The following is a 21,124-nucleotide window of genomic DNA, read 5'->3' on the forward strand; positions in this document are numbered from 1 at the left end:
ATGTTGCAGATGTTGTATCGCACGATTGAATTGTACATGTAAATATTAATTATATTTTCTTCGAGGGTATTAATAACTCTGGAATTCACTACTAAAATATTCACCAAAAAACCATTCTCGCGGTCGGCTCTCAGTCCGCGCCACGCAGAGATAACTCATCATAACCAACCCTTATCCTGTGTTTATATATTTTTTAAATTTAAGTATATGAGCAATGCAAGACATATAGATGTGAGTGTCGACTATTAAGTAATATAGGTATACCGTCATCGTGGTGTTATTATAATATTATAATGGTTATTACGTCATGACACAGTGGGCGGCGGTGATGACGAATCGATCAGCGATCAGTGCTCCGCCGCAGAAGAACACCCCGTCCAGGGCGATGGCCACTTGCCAGGTGTGCTCGCCGATGTACGCCTCGTCGCTGCCGATGATCCTTCGGTTATCGCCGTCCCTGAACTCTTCGCCCCTCGCGGTATGCAGCCGTTCCCTGGCCGACCCGAAGTGACCTACAGATCGGCCCGTCCGCCGCGGTTGTAAGACGTCTCCGCGGACCGCTGAGCGACGTATGAGCCGCTGCCGTCGAATCATCGCATCGTCCCCGCCCCCGTCACCGCTTCCGCCACTGGCGCCACTGCCCCCGCTTCCGCCGCAACGTCCGGATTCCAGCGATGGCGTCAGGTGCGGTGACTGACCGTTGAAGTTGTCGTCGTTCATTTGCCGGACGGACGTCAGACCGCAGTCGGGTGATTCTGAAACCGATAAAAACGTCGCCGTCGGCTTTGAATTTTCGTGATAATATCACGACGTGCAAAGGTCTCGGGAGATAAGCCATATGGTAGCACATTGGTTTATCAACTCGTCCACGTTACCTGCAGCTGAGAGAAATGTACAATTCATGCTGGTCCGCCTTTCGTTCGGTATTCGAGAGACCAGTCAAACGTTCGGTATATTTTTGTTATTATTATTACTTATATGTATAAACGTAGTTCTTTAATTCAAAAACTTTCATCGGGGTTTTTTATTTGAACGTTGAAAAAAATGTACTATATATAATAGCCACATGGACAACTCATTAGAGTTTGACGAGCGAATTTCTCTCGAATGAAAAATCCTCAACTACAAATATCCTCTATGTGATCTCTATAATATCTATCAAATGACAAAACTCGAGGAGATGAGAAATTTCTTTGACGTTACATTTTAAGACAAAGGTTCTCTATAAAGCTTTTTATATTCGTTCAAATTTAACGAGGTCGTAAACTAGGAACGATCTATACATCATACTCTTTATACTATACATTACACGAAAAACAATAATATATAGCACGTTATTATTTGTACTGGCAGCCTCGATCAGAATAATCACGTGAATATATTATATTATAGGCTATAGCTAGTCATGTACGGAAATCAATATGGGGGACCACGGCCAGCCGACGCCTACCATCACTAAGCGATTGGACGGAGAAGTCGAGCTAATAAATTAAGGGCAATTCACCCCAATTTAAACAAAAATGAAATATCGGGGAGAGTCCTCGGACGGGATAGATTCGAATCATCCGCGGCGGACGCCATTAATAGAAGGTATCTTTTCGACCTCTTTTGTGACGGCTTATCCAACCATACAATTTATTATACTGATAATAAAAGTTTGTGGCAGACTTCAACGAAAAAAAAAAAGAGGAAAAACCAAAACTGTTCAAATCGTATCGTCCAATTTCACATAAAAACCGGCTGTTCTCATTATAGATAAGATGAAACGTATAGAATAATTATTGTACATTCATTGCATGCGTACGCACGCATGAGATCCATCGTCGAGGTTATACCGTGAGTTGCAAAAAATAAAAACCATTTGTTTTTGTAAGAATTAGGGACCAACCCGAATCCATGGGGTCACGAACGTTCCACCACGGTTATAATATTATTCACGATTCCGCATATAACTTTTCATTCACACGATTCCGCACAAAACCAATTTCCGACGTTGCCGATTTTATTTAAAAAATTATTTTAGACATAAAAATGGTTGGTATATTTTTGTATATATATTATATATATTTCATATTGTAACATTATTTTGGTTTTTCCTCAAATACTAGTTTATCTCAATAGCCTGCAGTGTATTACATATGTTTTACCTGGACTCATCAGTTACCTGTTCGATACCCGGTCGTACGTATATATTGCGATAAAATTATTGTGTTTTACTATATTGATATTAGTAGTATTTAAGGCCAATTTTATTTTATCACGCTCACCCACACATTTATTTAGTTACAAAAGTTTTGATGGAATTTCTGTCGGAAACTGAAATTAAAATCAGATCGATCACTTTGTACGATAATCAAAAAATGTTGAACGAGAAAGAAAAATAGTGCATGGAATTCATCATAAATGCATAAAGTAAGTATAAATCCAATCAAATTGATATCATTCATGTTTTATCACAAGTTGGTCCTCGATATTAAGGAAAACAATTGAAATACATTTTTCTATATACATTTTTAATTATTTGTTTTATTTAGTATTATTTTTTGTCCCCCTTTAACTAACAACGTCGCAACAATTTTTATGCGGAATCGTGTTAAATTCAGGGTAAATAAAAAAATCTTTTGTATTACGAAAATGTGCGGGATCGGGTAGGTAAAAAGGTATATTGTGCGGAATCGTGTGCTAGCCATATTATTAAGTAGGTGTACGGTTTTATAGAAGAGTACTGTTTGTTGAGTGCAACAATATACGTTTACTTATACATAATAACATTATAAAATTCGAATGAGATTTTATCTCGAAACTTGTTTGAACGACAAATTCTTCTAAACAACTGTTGCTCGAATACTTTTTAGTTGATTAGGCACTTGAATTATTTAGATAAGGATTTACCAAACTCTGCAGATATAATATTAAGACGGTCCTAAAAGTTTCGATTAATCACCACCGCACAGCAGCCTCGAGCTATCATTGTATACTGCGTCGCATAACTGATAGTGCGTAACGCTTTTATACTTAAAAGCACTGTGTTGTAACTTGTAAGTATCAGTACGCATATTGTTATAATCCATATATGCAGGTACCGTGGTTGCGGTTCCATATGGCTTTACCCGAATCGAATGGGCCCCAGACGGCAATTCCGTTATAAATGTTATAATTAATATTATTTTAACAATACAGTTGAATATACTTTAATGCTCTGTTGTTTACACGCGGATGCATTCCGGCATTATTTTTTAATATAAGTTAAGAATATCGTGGACAAATAATATCACACAATATGAAATACGTTTTCTAAAGGGTTTTATTCTATATATTATCATGCAAGATTTTATTTCACTTCAAACGTCTTATAAAAACTTTAAATTACTAAACGAGATTACTTATGTGTTTTTAAAAATACCATTGAAATAATAAGTTATAATAAATTATTCATCATCAAATGATTTAATACACTTGCATTTTGTACAACATTTGTGAAGACTCGTACCCACCTTCATTTGATGAGACAAAAACCTGCTTCACATACATTACCCCGAAACTTTTTCATAAAGTCTTAAGCACATAAATTATTTTGCGCAAAACGCGAAATTCTCAATCCTGTTACTTTTTAGAGACGAAAAAAACTACACGACATCATCACACGCGTGCACGCCCGTCTTATAACAAATCGTGCGCCTCTGTATCGATTGCGCGTCGATAACGAGCTGACCATAAAAATAACGACGGAATGGCATATTGAATTCAGTGTATATAGAGGTCCATGATAATGTACACCAATACAATAATAATTACTCATAATATTTTTGGGCCGACTTCAAAGATGAAAATCCTTCGGAAGCCCCGCCGCCACGTTATATTGAGATCTGGTGCCAACTGTATTATAATATTATTATGTGACCGGTAAGAGGGAAATGTGAAATATGAAATCACCTTCGGTCTTAGATACGAGTATAAATTTAAACACTTTTTTGCGAAAATAATAAATTCTTTACGGCGGTAAAAAGATAAATCCGTCACTGCAGATTGCATTATTAGCAGCAGCGGTAGCTGTATAGGAGCGGTCGTCTACAAAGCTTTGTCGTAACTAATCCGCAATTTAACATAATATATAGAGGTACATCATATTAATGTGTTTATGTATACATTTTTTTTTGTGCTTAAAGATGATCCGAGAGAATTATCGTTTTATACAAAAAGTCACTCAGACGGTCGACTATAATATATATATCGAACGATATTTGCATAAGATAACTATTAGGTACTTATTACTCGTAAAATACTTTCTGTCGACGATTAGGCGCGTATAAATATTATCTGTGAAGTCTAGGAGTTCGGTAATTTTATTTTTGATGAATTAAACGAACTGTCAATAGAATCTTGAATGTAAAAAACTGAATAAAATAGAACCGTGACTCGAATACGAATAATAACAATTCTATAAATAATAGAAAACAAAATAAAGTTATTTTAGTTAGATTCACATTCTGTGGCTTAAAAAAATAAAGTTTATTCCGTCTTGTAAATAAATCAGCAAGTAATGGCGCGCTTAAGTTTTTTTTTCATATCTATATATATTATATATATGAAATATATATATATATAAAATTAAGCCGCTGTCGTTCCGCTCAATTTATAAATTATACGAAAGTTTGGGCGATATTTCGATTTATAAACTCAATGTTTTTTGAATAATTAATGATAATTTTTGCAACGTGAAATTATTATAAAACCATTTAAGTGAACCGCGAAAGCGTTTTCCTGCGCGTCCGTCTTAATCGCCCGATTAAAATACGTCGAAATTAATTATGTTTATGTAAAACATTTTTTTTCTCAACCGATGGAAATCACTCCGAGGCCATTATGTATACAGTGCATACTGTGCTGCACCATTACACCCTCCCCCGAAACCTCGCGAACGAAATCTTTGTGCTCGCGGACCGTTTGATTTATAGTACAAACAATGTAACAATACCGTTCCGAATCATAAATCATTGTAACAATATCTCAACGATTAGATATCTGAGGGCACATTCGAGTTTAAACGCCATACGCACTATATACAGGTACGGGTGGGCGGGTGGGTGGGAGACACTCCTCTTCGGACAAATTCCATGTATCCATGTACAGCAGCGTAAGCTCCGCGTGTGCACGGACGGAATAATTCGGTTGTAGTATATTTATATCCAATTGGAGAAGCTATAGAACAATGAGGACACCGAACGCAATAACATTGCAGCAGTCAGTGAGTGAGTGTACCTACTTCTAGAAAAAGCGTTGCCTTTGATTACTATATGATTCGCGTCCAACGGACGAAGAAGCCTTATACGAAGAGTGAAATAATATCATTTCTCATCATTCATTATTCGGGCTTCCTACATGCCGAGAGATCGAATTATTCGAATTCATTCGAACCGTACGCAGTCGAAACAACACGCAGTTTTGCGACGTCGTGTTATTAATATACCTAATATTATTGTACAGTGCTGCAGTATATTTAAGATCCTTTCAAAATTATCATAGTACCTATATTACATTATGCTCACACTATATTATATTATATTGAATGCTTGTATATATATATATATATCATTTCAACGATCGTCGAGTGATAAAATAGTAATTTATGGCTGTTTTTGTTTTTGTTTTTTTTTTTTTAAATTTTTTTTTTCAGCACGTTGGGACTTTTCAAAGGGAAACTTTCTCGGCCGTTTTTATGGTTTGAAATATTTAATATATATTACAAAACATGGCGAATTTCGAGACAGTTTATATAGTGTTCTGTGTACGTATAAATGTATAATGTAAATATAAAATAGCTTGAACCGTGAAAAAAAAAACTATTATTTTCAGACAGTTATTGTTCTTCTGGTCTACGATATTATGGCGTAGACGCAGTCGCCCAACTAATCAGCCTTCTATATTGTACGACTGTGCGAACTTTTTCCTCTTGCGTTCTACATATATATATTTCGGGTTTACTGATTTATTAGGTTTTGTTTGGGAGGGTGAAAAAAATTACCGGATAAGCGTGTCAGCGTGGTTATTGTAGTAGTCCCCGGGGACAAATATTCGACCACAAAAATATGGCTTTTACAACTATATAAATTGTCTTGTTATTCCTACCTTTGAGTGGTTGTATTTCGGCGCAACCTATTTGCGAGACTTTGATTAGCCAATACTCGGTGGGTGCACTTTGAACAACCATTGCTATTTTCAAAGGTTTTTCTTGGTTCGGTTTCACCGCGACGACGGCTGAAAAAAAAAATCAATTGAAATTACTGCATTTCACTGGTGTACTTGGTGTTACTAGTGTGATGAAATAACATTCACTTCGTGTATCGAAAGTGTGTTGAGTATGATATGCATGAGGACTTACTGCTGTAACCAGTCAATGGTCCACACTGACCCGTCGTTGGCCCGTCGTTGGAATTCAAAATGTAAACTTGATCGATGTCACATACTCCTCCTATCTTGCTGGCAAGATTCACTTTTTCATAATCCACACTTCAAGAGTGCAAGACAAACATTTTTATAAAACTCAAGTTATCATGTAGAAAAGATTCTAGTGCATTAAAGCCTTAAAGGTCATACACAGGTATATTGATAAATTAATTATAATAACCGGCAATTTTAGGAAAATGTTTAGATTATTATATAATTATGATAACTACAATTTCCACACGCATGAAGTTTCTCCCCCACCCACCACTTTAACCCAGGTACTACAAACCACTTTAGAAAAATTGCTACTTATTTGCTATAAATTGCTATGGAGTTTTTAGAATTTGCATAGTTATATGGTTTCCCCGGAAAACAACTTTTTTACTTGGGGGGGGGGAGCAGCCTGACCATAGTCCCCCCACTTTAATCCAGGAACTTAGAATTTGCATGATCCGTCTTTATTCACCCACGCATTCTAACCTGGTATCAAACATTTATATTCAACTAGGATTTTAAATTAAGAATATTTAGTATTTATTGTAGATTTTTTTAATTAATTTACAGTATTTTATTAATTATGAATTTTAATTATTTCATTTTTTATTAATTTAAGTAAATTAATTTATATAGATTTTTTTTATTGATTAAGGCATTTAATCCAATTAAGAATATTTTTTATTCAATTTAGATTTTTATATAAATTCGATTTTTTATTAGTATTATATTTTTTAATATTTTAGACTTTTTATTTAATTAAGAATATTCTTTATTAATTTTAGATTTATTATTAACTTACGTTTTTTATAAGTATTATATTTTTTTATTAATTGAGAATTTTTATTAAATTCGACTTTTTATTTAATAAAGACTACTTACTTCTTATTCATTTTGACTTTTATTAATGTTACATTTTTAGTGATTTAGGTTTATTTATTAATATAAAATTTTTCTAAAGTGGTTCGAAGTTCCTGGGTTAAAGTGGTGGCGGGGAGGGGGGGCAACTTCACACACGTACAATTTTCACCAATTTATTGAATATACATTTTTTTTAGTTTATCAGTATTCGTGAGACGAATATACACGTCATTTGATATTATTTTGCAAATATATATTATTTTGCTTCCATAATAACGTTATATTATGTCGTATTTGTATGGATCATATTTGAATTAATCGATTTTTTCTTTACAATTATTTACTACGTATTACGTCTCAAGTGATAGGATACTTGCACGAATAAAAAGATCATGCAACAGAAATCGTCATTAATACATGATATTCAAACAACAAATTAACCGTTGTTCGGCCGTTGGACGTTCGTTAATGGTTAAACATATATATGTAGCGACCGTTGTTATTACGAGATTATTGTAGAATGATTGTAAATGATGCAGCCAAGTATCCAACAACAGTCTCTCGCCAACGACCCTCTACGACACTTATGTACTCGGTGAAACGTTTTCTCCCACCACATCATCGATGAAACGTTACTTTATATTTTATATTTCTTCTACCATTGATTTTTTTTTTATTATTACAAAGATTATATATTTTCAATCCACGGGAATTTATTGGTAATCCGTTACATCCAATGATTAAACGTTTCATTTCACTAAATACGAAAAGCAGAAGTTGTCCGCACCTGAGTCATAGATTTAATCTCCATATTTTTAAGAAACATTTTCAAGTAACTTTAGCCTATAGGGAAATGCATGTCAATATTGGCTTTATAAAGTTAAGTATTTTTACTCACTATGACACATTTTATAGAGAAAAATCACATTACAAAACTGTCAACATTTAGGTTTTCAGTTTTTCGTTAAATATTTGCAAATAATATGGTCCAAGATAATAAAGACATTAAACTATAAGTGAAATCCAAAAACATATTTTACATTTTTCATAAGAATAACGATTTCAAACATAATAAAATATGCTCCAATTTTTACTACTCCCCCCCCCTCCGTAATTTGCGCATAAAATATATTATATTATAAGGTGTACTTATAAGTTAAAACTATCTATAATGTCGGTAAATATTTAATGGTGAGTATTGAATAATTAATTTGTTAACCCCGAAGTAGCATATGTCGTTCTATAAATATCCGTAGAGTAGAAACAAATATGCAATGAATTCCTAATCGAAATTCACGAAGATGATGACGAAAATGGAAAGGAGACTGAAGATTATTACACCAATCAAATATAACACTTCATCTCGATCGCCGGCTAGTCAACCCTCTAAAACGAAATAGGACAGACGACAGAGGTTTGAACGAGAAAGAGAAATAAAATTACAATTTGCATATTATACATATTACACCTATACATCATATTATATTATGGTAATGAGTTTGCGACAAACGTCTCTTTTTTCCAAACATCTTTTTATATATGAGTTTAATGTAGGTATGTACACTTTGACCACAAAATATTCAAATGCAATATAAATTATACAGAGACCGTTATCAAGTGTCAAGTGGACACGTACCTAATGTAAAATGTGTGTAATGGGCCGATATTGACACGGATATGACTCCGAATGGTTTGCATTCGAAATTTAACAGGATAAAAAATAAAAACCATTACTGAGGGAATTTTAGTCAGGATTTAAACCAACATAAAAAAGTCAGTCATACCTACATGGTTTTAATTCAGAGACGAAAGATTAAATAAAAGCTTCTGCCTCCTGTACATTTCTTCTACGCAGTGCAGTATCATCCGCTTTTCGTATATTACACATGTATGGAAATTATACATCCCGTTAAAGGTATGTTTATTTTTTATAAATCGTTTTTACATACGTATATTCAAGAGCTTCCAGCCACTACGCGTAAATAACTATGATGTTACACGGAAAAGGCGATTAGTTTTACCTTTTTCCGAACAGTACAATTTTATTCTATAACTACGTGTCTCCACGTATAATATGATGACGTGGAGTGTGTTGATGCAGGTGCACTTACTAGAAAATTAATTTACATTTAAACAGTGAATTTTTTTTATAATATTTGAATTTTACATCACGCTTATACGTAACTATATCACCACGATATACATACATGCCCTCCACAATTTAAATGTACCTACACACCGTTTAATGAAGATTGTATTGACGAACTTACCGGACTGCGCACGTATCCTTTTGAACGATCAAGTCGAAATCGCATGCCAAACTGCCCGTATCAATTTTCAAATTGTCCGGTGACTGAAGGTACGTCACTTTTTGACTGGAGACGTCGCCGCACGTAAGTATGACTGAATATCATCCAACGGACAGTGAAAAAAAAATAACAATTAAAAACACATCGACACTGCGTAATCGGAAAAAAATGTTACCGTAAGCGTTGGCATTTTGCAGGCTCAAAATGCACACAACGTTTGTGGGCACTCGATATCGCTTAAAAGTAAAGAGTAAAAAGGTACCCAGTTTGAGCGTCATTAAAACGAAAGAAGTACCTATATGGCTTTTGTTGAGATCAGTATAATATGAGCCATACATGTGGGCACATGTCAAATGGCATATTATATAAATAGGTACTGATGATATTTATGACGATTCGAATAGATAGGACACGTGAAAAACGATAGTTACGTCAAATTTGTATGAAGTAATAATAAAATATAAAAAAAATTTTGGAAATGAGATATTGCCTGTGACGTCGTACTTTCGTACTTTATTCTCAGTCCGCTATGATATTATCTTATTAAGGACCGTTTCGCACTGCAGCCGCGCGTTTATGGTCGCCAATTATTCGCTCAAGTTCTCGGCGTTTTCGAATTATTACGAACATTGATAAAGTCCGGCATGTGTCGTCGCCATGACCAATAAAAAATTCCAAGGGGGGGAGATACACCCCCATCCTCACCTCAACTACGCCACCGCCGGCATGACGCGCTCACGGCTCCGTTATTATACGGCTGTTTAGTTTTGATTCGCGTTCGCATATTATTATGATATAAGATTTTTAACTTGTACGACTTGCACAAAAACTTACATCAAGCGTACATAAATATAATACAGGGCGGGGCACTGAAACGGCCGATTGTAAAAATAGACTTTCTCAGTTGTAATTGAGATGAGAATTCTCACCAAATATTATTAGTTCAAAGTCAACAATACGCCGCTTAGTAAACATGGAACAGTGGAGTGGTGAACAGCGCGCTTATGCGATAAAATAGTTCTACAAAAATAATGGCATTTACGCAGCCGCACAGCGTTCATTTCGTCTTCATCCTCGATCAGCTGCAGATCTATGAGCATGTGACTTTTTTTTTTGTGTGTGTAATTCAAAAGTAAGGTCTATGCACAGCGACCTCGAAATATTGATGAACAAAAAAACAAAATCAAATAATAAACCGCCAGCGACGCCTTTGGAAGTGATACACGGTGTAGTGGAAAATATACGAAGTAGGCTAGGATAGAGTGTTCGAGAAGAGAAGGCCGTCATCTCGAGGACATCATTTTTTTAAAAATAAATGGCATGTTATATACTTCATTATAATATATTTTTTATTTGTTTTTTTTACTTTATAATTTATCGGCCGTTTCAGTGCCCTGCATACATCGGTTTGATGTAGATCGCAGTGCCCAAAACGTATGGCGTTTCGAGATCAAGTGCCCAAAAACATGTGTGCTGTGGCCCCACAAAATATAATTTTACGTCTCGACAACGTTTATCTGCACGTTAAACGTATTACGGGTATACTATACTATATTATTATGTTATTTTCGGGTACTGACATGTGCAACAAATCAGATTACTCGATCCGTTGCAAGGGTTTCCGGTCTGACCACCGTGTTTGAAACACGATTCGCCGCTAATGCACACTCCTTCCATTTTGCCGGCTTGACATTTCCTCGGGTTGCACACGTCGGTAGTTAAGACTAAAGGGCTGTTAACAAAGCCGTCGACGTTCTCATCAATATTCATGTTCACTGAAACGAGAAGAGAAAAATACAAAATAAAACCATTACGTTTCGCGTGGGTACCTGCAGCACTAATTACCAAGCGTATAATAGTACCGTATAGTGAGTTATCAATGCACTATCGCAATATCGTAATGAACAATAATCTGCGCAGTTCACGAAACATTACACACTCAACTAAACAATTAAGGAACGCTTTTTTCCGTTTTCCTAGCCGCGCGTCAAATAACGCACCGATCGATGATGGTTTGATATTATTATTGTTATTTTATTATTATTATTATTATTATTGTACCTACACGAATATCCCATTTGGATGTCAACAGTCAACGTACGTCAAAAACTTCCATTTCTGTATATGGGTTATACTTTTATGTGTATCGCACCATGTTATTAAAGGAAATCAATACACCACTAAATGAGATTCTTCGTGTTATGGTCATTATATTATACATTTTACCACAAATACTAAGTGTTAATTTCATATTTTATACTCGTTGTTTCCACATATTTAAGAATAATTCTACTTAATGATCAACTAAAAATACAATAATCGACTATGGATTACCAATATAATCAGCTATAGACACATAATACTTGTTTGTTTGATTGTTGGTTTTTTTTTTGGAGGGGGGAGAGTTAACCCGCTTTCATACCACTGGCTAGTGAAGATTGTTTAAAGGTACAGACGAAGGACTCCAAACGATTAACATCAGCTTCGTTATAAAACTCCGATTTTTGGAGGGTGGGGGGTATATACTTGACCGAAGCCTAAAGTCACATATATTGTATTGCAGCTATATAAAAATAAAGCTTTATTCCATTAATATAAAACATACATACATAAAAGATAAACATGCACCTATATAGTAATAGAAATATTTAAATCAAAATCAATGAGCATACTAACAAAAAAATAATTTCCTGTTATAAATAAAATCCGGATCTTTATGATGATTCCACATATTATATTTGTGAGTGTGTGCAGCTTTAACCAAGTAAGAATTTATACGAATTATTTAACTAAAAAATCAGATAAAAAGTTTATTTTTTACATAACATAAAATCATATTTTAGAACTGAGGAAATAATTAAGTACTTGCCAACAACGGTATGAAATTACAGTCAATGGTAAACACTAGTTATATTTTTTTCGAGATTAATAATACGTTTTAAGAGGATTGCTAGTAGGATGAAGGTTAGTCATTACTTTAGGTTTCATCGTTTTTCTGTGCATAATAACATCATACTTTAACCTTTTTATGGGCATACAAGTCCTGAGTCTAGTGATAAACGATGACTTAGTGTAAGAGAATTAAATTTTTATAGGAAAAAAGTATAATTTTGTGTAAGAAAAATACATTTTTATAGGAAAAAAATATAATTTGTATAATATGAATAATCTTTGAATACTGAGTTCAAATTGTTTTGTTCATTAAATATAAAAATAATCAATTAGTTAATATATTTATACAAACTGATTAATAATTATTAATCAAACATTTTATATGTGTTTTAATTAATTTTTATTTGACTGAAGTACACAAAGATTAAAAATAATTGCAATTTTTTTAAATTCAATATACAAAATAATAAAACTAATAATACGTATGCAAAACTAAATTTTTACTAAAATGTTATGACATCGCTATTCATGATTATAACTGTATTATGAAGTCATCAGTCATATACGGGTCTCTAGATTCTGTATTATTTTAAAAACAATAAAATACCATTTGGGTACTTGTACATAGAAGGTATTTGTTTTTATTGAATATACTTTTTAATACATTTTACGTTATTAACTTACAAATTAAAAAAAAACATTATAATATGAACTTTGCCAAAAATATATTATGTATACGATTAAAAATTGGAAAACATGGGATTTATGTTTTAATGGCAAGGCTTTGAGGAAAATTAAAGTTGTATAAACTTAATTAAAAACTTTCAAATTCGATCATAACTAAAAAGACAAGATTGTAAGAAAATATGTATTTTTTTAAAAATAAGTTTGATAATTTAAAAAAGTTCAATATTTTCAATATTGTGAAACAATTAAATATTAACTATCGTTTTAAGTGGAATTACTTTTTAAGAGATTATGACTATAGTACTAATACCATATGTTTTATAAAATACAGGACTACAAAAAGTGATTTTAAGAACCATATGATATATTTAATAAATATCATAAATTAATTCGCCAGACTGGATATGAGACTTGTTATTTGAGCGTATGACCCGCTATACTCACCTATTAGTGGAGAGCAGTGGTGCGTTATGAAATTAAATTAGAAAACAATGATAAATACAATCGTATACTGGTATACTATCATAAAAAAAATATGATTGGATTTATTAATTGTTTTCTAAGGTTCTCTATGCTTTTAGTAATTCCTGAGAATTTAGAAATAAACATTGCCTATAAATATGTTAAATATTTTATGTTTACTTTTAGTAGAAAGTTCTACTGCTTCCTACTAGACTTGATTCACAATTATTTAGGTAAAGTGTCTAATTGATGCATTTTTGAAGTATACATAACGTACATGTATGTATTATATATGTGTGGGTGAACATATATTTTAGATTCTAAAAAGAGCTATGAGTATACTGATTTTACAATTATGAGTGGTTTTGTTTTTGTGTACACATCATAGGTGGTATACACGATTTATGTGAATGCTTAAATTTCAAACTTCAATATTACCTTTTCTAGTATAAATATTATACATCAAATACTTTTATAATAATTAAATATTAATACTATAATAAATGCAAAGTTTCTGGCTAAAATGAATCTCATCACCTATCAAATTAGGAAGGAAAATTAGTACTTATAAGTAGTAAAATTATTTACTTTTATAGCGATATAAATACATTCATATCACAAAATATGACTATTGATATAGGCCGACAGTCAGAATCGTTTTTCGTATAGATAAATACGTATAGATTATCATTCAAATTCAACATATAACTATACATTAATTACAGGAAATTATTGTATTACAATTTACAGTAACCTGATAAGGTACACTGTGTACCTATTTTGCAGCAGATCGGTTACCTATTTATCCCATTTTTTTTAATTGAATGGATAAGTATTGACATTTTGCATATTGAGACTTTTTTTATTTTACCTTCGGCCTGAATTAGAGTTACACACTTGGAAACTTTTTAATAAAATCAAATGTAATCATTGATAATAATTGCCAATTACTATTTGAAATTCAAACTTAAGTTATTATAGATGACACTGGAGTACAGTCAGATAGTCTGCAAGTTGAGTAATTCAGAATATCTTAGGCTTTTGAATAATATTACCGAGCTGTAATATTTACGATGACCTAAATACCATTATGAAAGCTATACCTACGCCAATATCATTACAATATTCGACCTGAGCCTTTAACGACTTATTCGACATGGTCCGTAAAGTAATTAAAACGCAGCGAGAGAAATGTAATATAATTAATTTTTAGTGAACTGTTTGATTCCATTATACGTTACAAATATTTTATCAACCCATCACATACATCACTTTTAAATTTAATTATTAGTTGTTTGATATTGTCTTATGGACCCATCGGCACTACCTAACAAAAATGTGTCTCTCAAAATAAATCCATAACTACGTAAATAGTTTTTAGAAAGAAATCTTTGGTGAATTTTTGTTGAAAAAATATTCTCAGTAAGAAAACGTATTGGTTTTCTCAGAAAATATTTATTTTTATACTCAGGGGTACCTATACATATTTCACCATGTTCATTATGTAGCATTTTATTGGAATTTAATAATATACAGAGATATTGTACATAAAAACGTGCTAAAATTCTGAAATTCTTAACATTTCTACTGAAAGTCACTAGATCTATGCACAAAAACTCTGTCGTTCAATCAATTTTTTTGGAATACTTATAGTAGATCGCTTCCGATAAATTGTCCAACCGTATGGCATCCAAAAAAGTGTAACCTTTTTACCCAATATGCAAAGTAGACACTCTTTGCATACTAAGTTAATCTGAATATTTATTAACGAAACATATATATATATATATTACAATGTGTATCACCACAATATATATATGTATACTGTGTTATTATCCAGAGATGAAATATTACGAGAAGCGATATTACAATATAGATTTTGCTGCTTTTGGCCGCAAAATAATGTTATTTATTATACTAAAAAGTAACTATTTAAACACTAATTGTTCATTATCACAGTTCACATTATGCGCTATTAACTCGGTCGGGATGAACATGTATTGAAATATTATGCTTATAAGGACCACCCGAAGAACGAACGTTGTTTCAAACAGAAACTAGGGGACGGATCCAAGATAATACGTTTGCTTCGGCGAATGACGTTTAATAATACCGTGATAATTTAACGTCATCAACTATATATTATAATATGACGTTAGATGTTTTGAAGCAAAGTCACCTCGAACAACAGATTATTATGGACGACATTAGTGCGCACAAACAACCATCACGCAAATTATTTCAAAGACAAAACATTTAAACGCTCGTCGTCTGCGGCAGATTTGCATAAGCCAAGGGGCAAACTAGAAACGCTCTCGACGTCACTTAGTGACAGATATCCGCAAGTATAGGTACGCCGAGGCACTAAGAAGCTGTTATAATAACATCAATTCAAACGGATACCGATAATGATGATCGAAATAATGACGATGATAATGCGATCGCGATGACGGTAATAATATTGCCACATTGGGTGGTGCCGTTCCGGAAGAGATTCAATCGGTTGGTTTAGGTATGTCTGCGGAGCGTCTCCTCGCCAGTCGACCACTTTTTTGTAATAATTCATACATTGTGTTGTAAAATATTACAGCCACGGTGTTTAAGATCAAAACTCAAAAGGCACGACATGTATAAGATTTATGAATTCTACTAGAGTTCAACAATTTTTTCTCTTCTCGTTGCTAATAATAATAATAATCTAATACTACGGCCGATTTACGTAAGTCTGTAGGGAACTAGTCGAGTGTTCGAATGGAAATGTGTTCGAATAGTATTATTTATTTATTTATTTATTTATTTAATTTTAATTTCATACATATATACATACATATGAATACTGGGCCCCACTGAGAGAACTCGTGTGGGGGCCCAGTATGTACGAATGTATCTGTTCGAATGGACTTGTGTTCGAATAGTATTATGTACGAATGTTATATTTTCCTATTTGAACATAATAACGAGTATCGGATTATCATAGGTTAGGTTAGTCCATAGTCACAGATATAATTTACCTAATAATTTGTTAAAAAGCCAGATAATAGATATTATACTTTTATGATCGCGCGATAAACCAGCCATATTAAATGTATATATGTATAGAGTGTATATTAACTGATTACCCAATTTCAGCACTTTCAGAACGAGACAGAAAGTTCGATCGAACAGTTGATTTAAAACAGGTTTCCAAAAAAGTTCAAAGAATCCAAACAACAACGAGAAGAACGTATTAAAAATCTTGTTCTAAGCTGTAAAAACAATGCTGACAATGCTGATTTTAATATTTTAGAATTTTTAAGGGGAATTGCTTATAATTTATCTTTTTAAAACATTTTTTTTTTAGATAATATAATATCATATTTAATTGTATAGTTAAGATTAATAATAATTAATAATATCAATAATAATAATAATAATAATAATAATAACAAATAATTTTTATACCGAAAAATTACATTTTGTTGATTCCACAATAAAAATAATATTCGAACATTTAAACTTTCTAACAGATAACATTCGAACACTTTTAATTCAGACACACTCGTTCACACATAATATTCGGACATTTAAATGTTCCAACACATAAAATTCGAACACTTTTCATTCGTACATATTCATTCGTGCACATGATTTTCGAACGAACAACCCCTTGCCATTCGTCAGCTGGGTATAGTACTCCGAGATATCTGTAAAAACAAAAAAAATCCAACATCGGTGTAGATCAGACGCTGTGAATTATTAATAGAACCGTACAGCATAATAATATTATACTGCAGAGTGCAGTCTCGCCGCGTTCGGCACTTACATATACCCACCCCTAGCATACGGCAAGGGGTTGTTTGTTCGAAAATTATTATTATTATGCTGTACGGTTCTATTAATAATTCACAGCGTCTGATACTCTGATCTGGGCCGATATTGGATTTTTTTTGTTTTTACAGATATCTCGGAGTTCTATACCCAGCTGACGAATAGCGGTGAGACTGTAATAAATCATAATATAATAGTCCGTACGCAGACGTCGCCGTCGCGTAGTAATGATGATATCATGGGCGCCCATTGGGGGGGAGGGCAAGACAGGGCACTTGCCCCCCCTGGAAAAAAATATTATGAACTTGTAGCTCAATAAATATTACCACAATATTACCTTAGGTATTACCGAAATTTTTTATTTTGACTCCCCCTAAAATGTTACCTATGGGCGCCCATGGATGATATTGTATTGTATCCGCCGTCGTCGAATAATTGTGGTCGTACGAAATATTATTACGACACGTCGTACAATCACGATTCGCCAGGTGTAGGTGAGGAAACGAGTACCTACGGGGTAATGAGAGACGGTTGTGTCAAAGTGGAAAGCGTTTATGATGTGTACGACAATGACGTGACGGCATCACATCACTGGACCCGCCGCAAAAATTATTATTTCAATTCGATTGCGGACGGAATAAGCATGCGCTGTTAAACAATATAACGTAAAATAATAATACTAAAATATTATGATAATGCGCTCGCGACGTTTAGTGTTCACCGAACACCGCAACGGTGTTCATTAATCCGAGAATCGCAGCTAATCATTTCGCGTTTTCCAGAGCGGTCTATATGTTAATCTAAAACCGCTTTGACGAGCTCGTTTTTGTGTGCCAAGTATGGCAAGTCTGACGGCAATATTAATATTTTGCACAACACCGAGTTATATAGTCGCAGGTAGCGTGGAGGTGTTGTGCGTTAACTAGATTGAAATATTTAAAATATCTTGTTTGTGTGAATAGTAAATAATATTATATCCATGCGAAATGGTTATCTGAGATAAATTATAAATCCATAGACAATGTTTCGTGCGACACGGTGTTCAATTATATATTAAATGTATTGTATTTATTTTTTGTTTTTAATTTTTACAAGTTTTCGCCTTTACCCGGTTTATTTTATTTTAGAGTTCTTTTATACTTTCATTTATTAGTTATATTTTACTCAAGTTATTCTGTAGTACGTCTATAGTAGCGTTTCCCAAAGTGTGTTCCGCGGAACCTTAGGGTTCCGTTAGATGTATGAGATTATTGAGAAAATTATGTTTATTTAATGTTTGTTGTTTGAAACTAAGTTTAATAATGAAAAGTCATTAACAGTATCATTAAAATATTATTTAGACTTGAGAGTTTAAGGAATTGATTTTCCTTTTTTAATTCACAAAAATTGTAGTTGAGTTGGATTAGATATTAGGGTTCCGCGAAACACAAACAATTTTTTAAGGGTGCCGTGGTCGTAAAAGTTTGGGAACCGCTGGTCTATAGTATGTCGTTCATTATTAACATCGAAAGATAATCGTATTTAAGAGAGCATAAATTGAAACTTGTACAGCAAATACCATTATATTTGTAACAATAATGCTATATTACAAATGCAAGTTTTAAATTATGTAAAAACTCATCTTGTTTTTTATCTAGATAAATCTGGCTATCTTTTATCTATTATAATCGATAACTTTTGGGTTATCTTTGTACAAGCAGCACATGGTGGTATTTGGCGTGACGTATATAAAGGGCTGTGAGCACTTGCATCGTAATGGCCGGCGATTAATCTGCAAAGTGTCCAGTATTTTGGTTTAGGGTTTTTATTATTATTATTTTTTATCGACTCACTTTTCTTCACTGTGAAATGAAAAAATCGTTTTTACCCAGATAGAATTTTTAACTCATCCGCACAGTGCGTCAGTGTGAAGTTTTTCTGTTTCTGTGGCAAACTATAATGTTAGATAGATACCTATATATGGTTTTAGTTTCACTTTCTGCTATACTTCAGAATAATAATGTATAATAATATGTTTTTACTAGAATACTAGATAGGTGTATTACATTTTTGCTCAACGGTTAAACAGATTTAAATCGAATTTTCAATAGGTTGTAGGTAAAAGGCACGTCGTCTCGAAGTTTGCACATTTAATCACATTATTACATACGAACGGACTTACGCGTCAGTGGGCATTTTCGTATTGACATAAATATTACACGTGTTAATACACGATGCATTGTACCAAATAAACCTCAACCCCTATCCACTATACATCTACTCCACACTCGATGGCCGACAGTAAAACGACAGTATATATAAATATATACAGGGCGACTCAACGAACATTCACCCCTTTTCGATATTGAATAATGTGCAGTTATTCAATATTTGATTTTTGGAATTTTTCAAAAATAAATAGGTACTTAAGACCATATTTTCAAAGTTTAAGGATTCTTTTGTACCTACTACTAAAAGAGTGTCCTGTAGAGTGTACTATAGTACAGTGTCCTGTATATATTATAGGTTAGGTTAGTATTGACGTACTGTTGCTGTTTTTTGGCAATATAAACATTATGAGCTAATATTGTTTGAGGGGCTTTCCCATAGTAACTTGTCTAGCTCTCCCCCCCCCCACCCCCCATAAGTACACCCATGGAGTCACCGATTAAATTTGTGCACTAAGAATAATATAGCGATGGTAATGGATTCAGAAAATACGGGGACCATGGTGTTTTGACAATGTTTATCATTAATATAAATCCATCAAAATGTATAATTTTTAAAAATGGTCCAAGTTTAATAAATACAAGTAAAATGCATATACTTTTAATTACCGTTTTATCTCCACTCCTCGGTAAAAACGTTTTAATTACAACAACTATTCATTTGAACCTTGTAGGTACCTGTACGATATTTTCAAAAAAATGATCGACTAAATAAATAAAACAGGTCGGGTTCTCATTTGAAAAATAGACGTTTGTATCGCCACACGGACACTCCTTTATTGTGCGATACAAAAATCTAAGCAATTTGCAAATATTGAAATATGATGGTCGTCGCAGATGCGTTGAGAAATCAACGAAATCAGAGTACGAAAAAACAATTCACTATCAGACGAAAAAATGGGGTGAATACCGAATCGCCCTGTATGTCGTGTACATAAAAATCGCTCGGTGTTCAGCGGCAGTTACCTACCTTGGTTACCGGATGCCCGTGCGGCGGCGTCAGTCGCGAGTTCGTCGTCTTGCAGCAAATACCTCTGGTGCCGCATAATGAAATTGGTGGCGTTCAGCAGGGTCATGGGCATTGCTTTAAAGTCGATCGCGTGGCCTCGTACACTGCAAACGATAGCACATCGAACAATAGCATAACAATATAATATGACAGCACGCATATAAATTACATAATATATATTATAATGTGTTACGCGACTCTTATAAAAAGGCCCAATTCGACTGTTTGGAAAATACGTTTAGGTAGGTACTGTTTCCGAAGTATGCCCACAACGTTTTGTTTTCAATTAGCACTTAATTTAGCTCAAAAACACGAATTAGCAAAAGAGATACGAGTGATCAAAGTATATTTCATGGCTTAAATATACAAAGTTATTGCACATAGCCAAATTGTTATCAAATAAAAATAAAATGGCAGCGTAAGGGTACGGTCCATATCATAATATAGCCAGT

The 21,124-nt window shown here is 33.4% G+C and overlaps 1 protein-coding gene across 1 annotated transcript in view; it reads right to left on the reverse strand.

Annotated features, from left to right (window-relative positions):
* The window catches only part of LOC111041723 (vitamin K-dependent protein C-like), a 52,142-nt gene that overhangs the window by 28,937 nt on the left and 2,081 nt on the right, over positions 1-21,124 (reverse strand). Inside the window, exons 2-7 of the mRNA XM_022326105.1 lie at positions 20,634-20,776; positions 11,189-11,383; positions 9,570-9,702; positions 6,380-6,507; positions 6,127-6,255; positions 305-755 (exon numbers count right to left, since the gene is read on the reverse strand). Coding sequence (XP_022181797.1) covers positions 305-755; positions 6,127-6,255; positions 6,380-6,507; positions 9,570-9,702; positions 11,189-11,383; positions 20,634-20,776 — 1,179 coding nt within the window. The remainder of the gene's footprint in view (positions 1-304; positions 756-6,126; positions 6,256-6,379; positions 6,508-9,569; positions 9,703-11,188; positions 11,384-20,633; positions 20,777-21,124) is intronic.

This window comes from Myzus persicae, unplaced genomic scaffold (genome assembly GCF_001856785.1).
Source record: "Myzus persicae strain clone G006 unplaced genomic scaffold, MPER_G0061.0, whole genome shotgun sequence".
In the NCBI taxonomy this organism is placed as follows: domain Eukaryota; kingdom Metazoa; phylum Arthropoda; class Insecta; order Hemiptera; family Aphididae; genus Myzus; species Myzus persicae.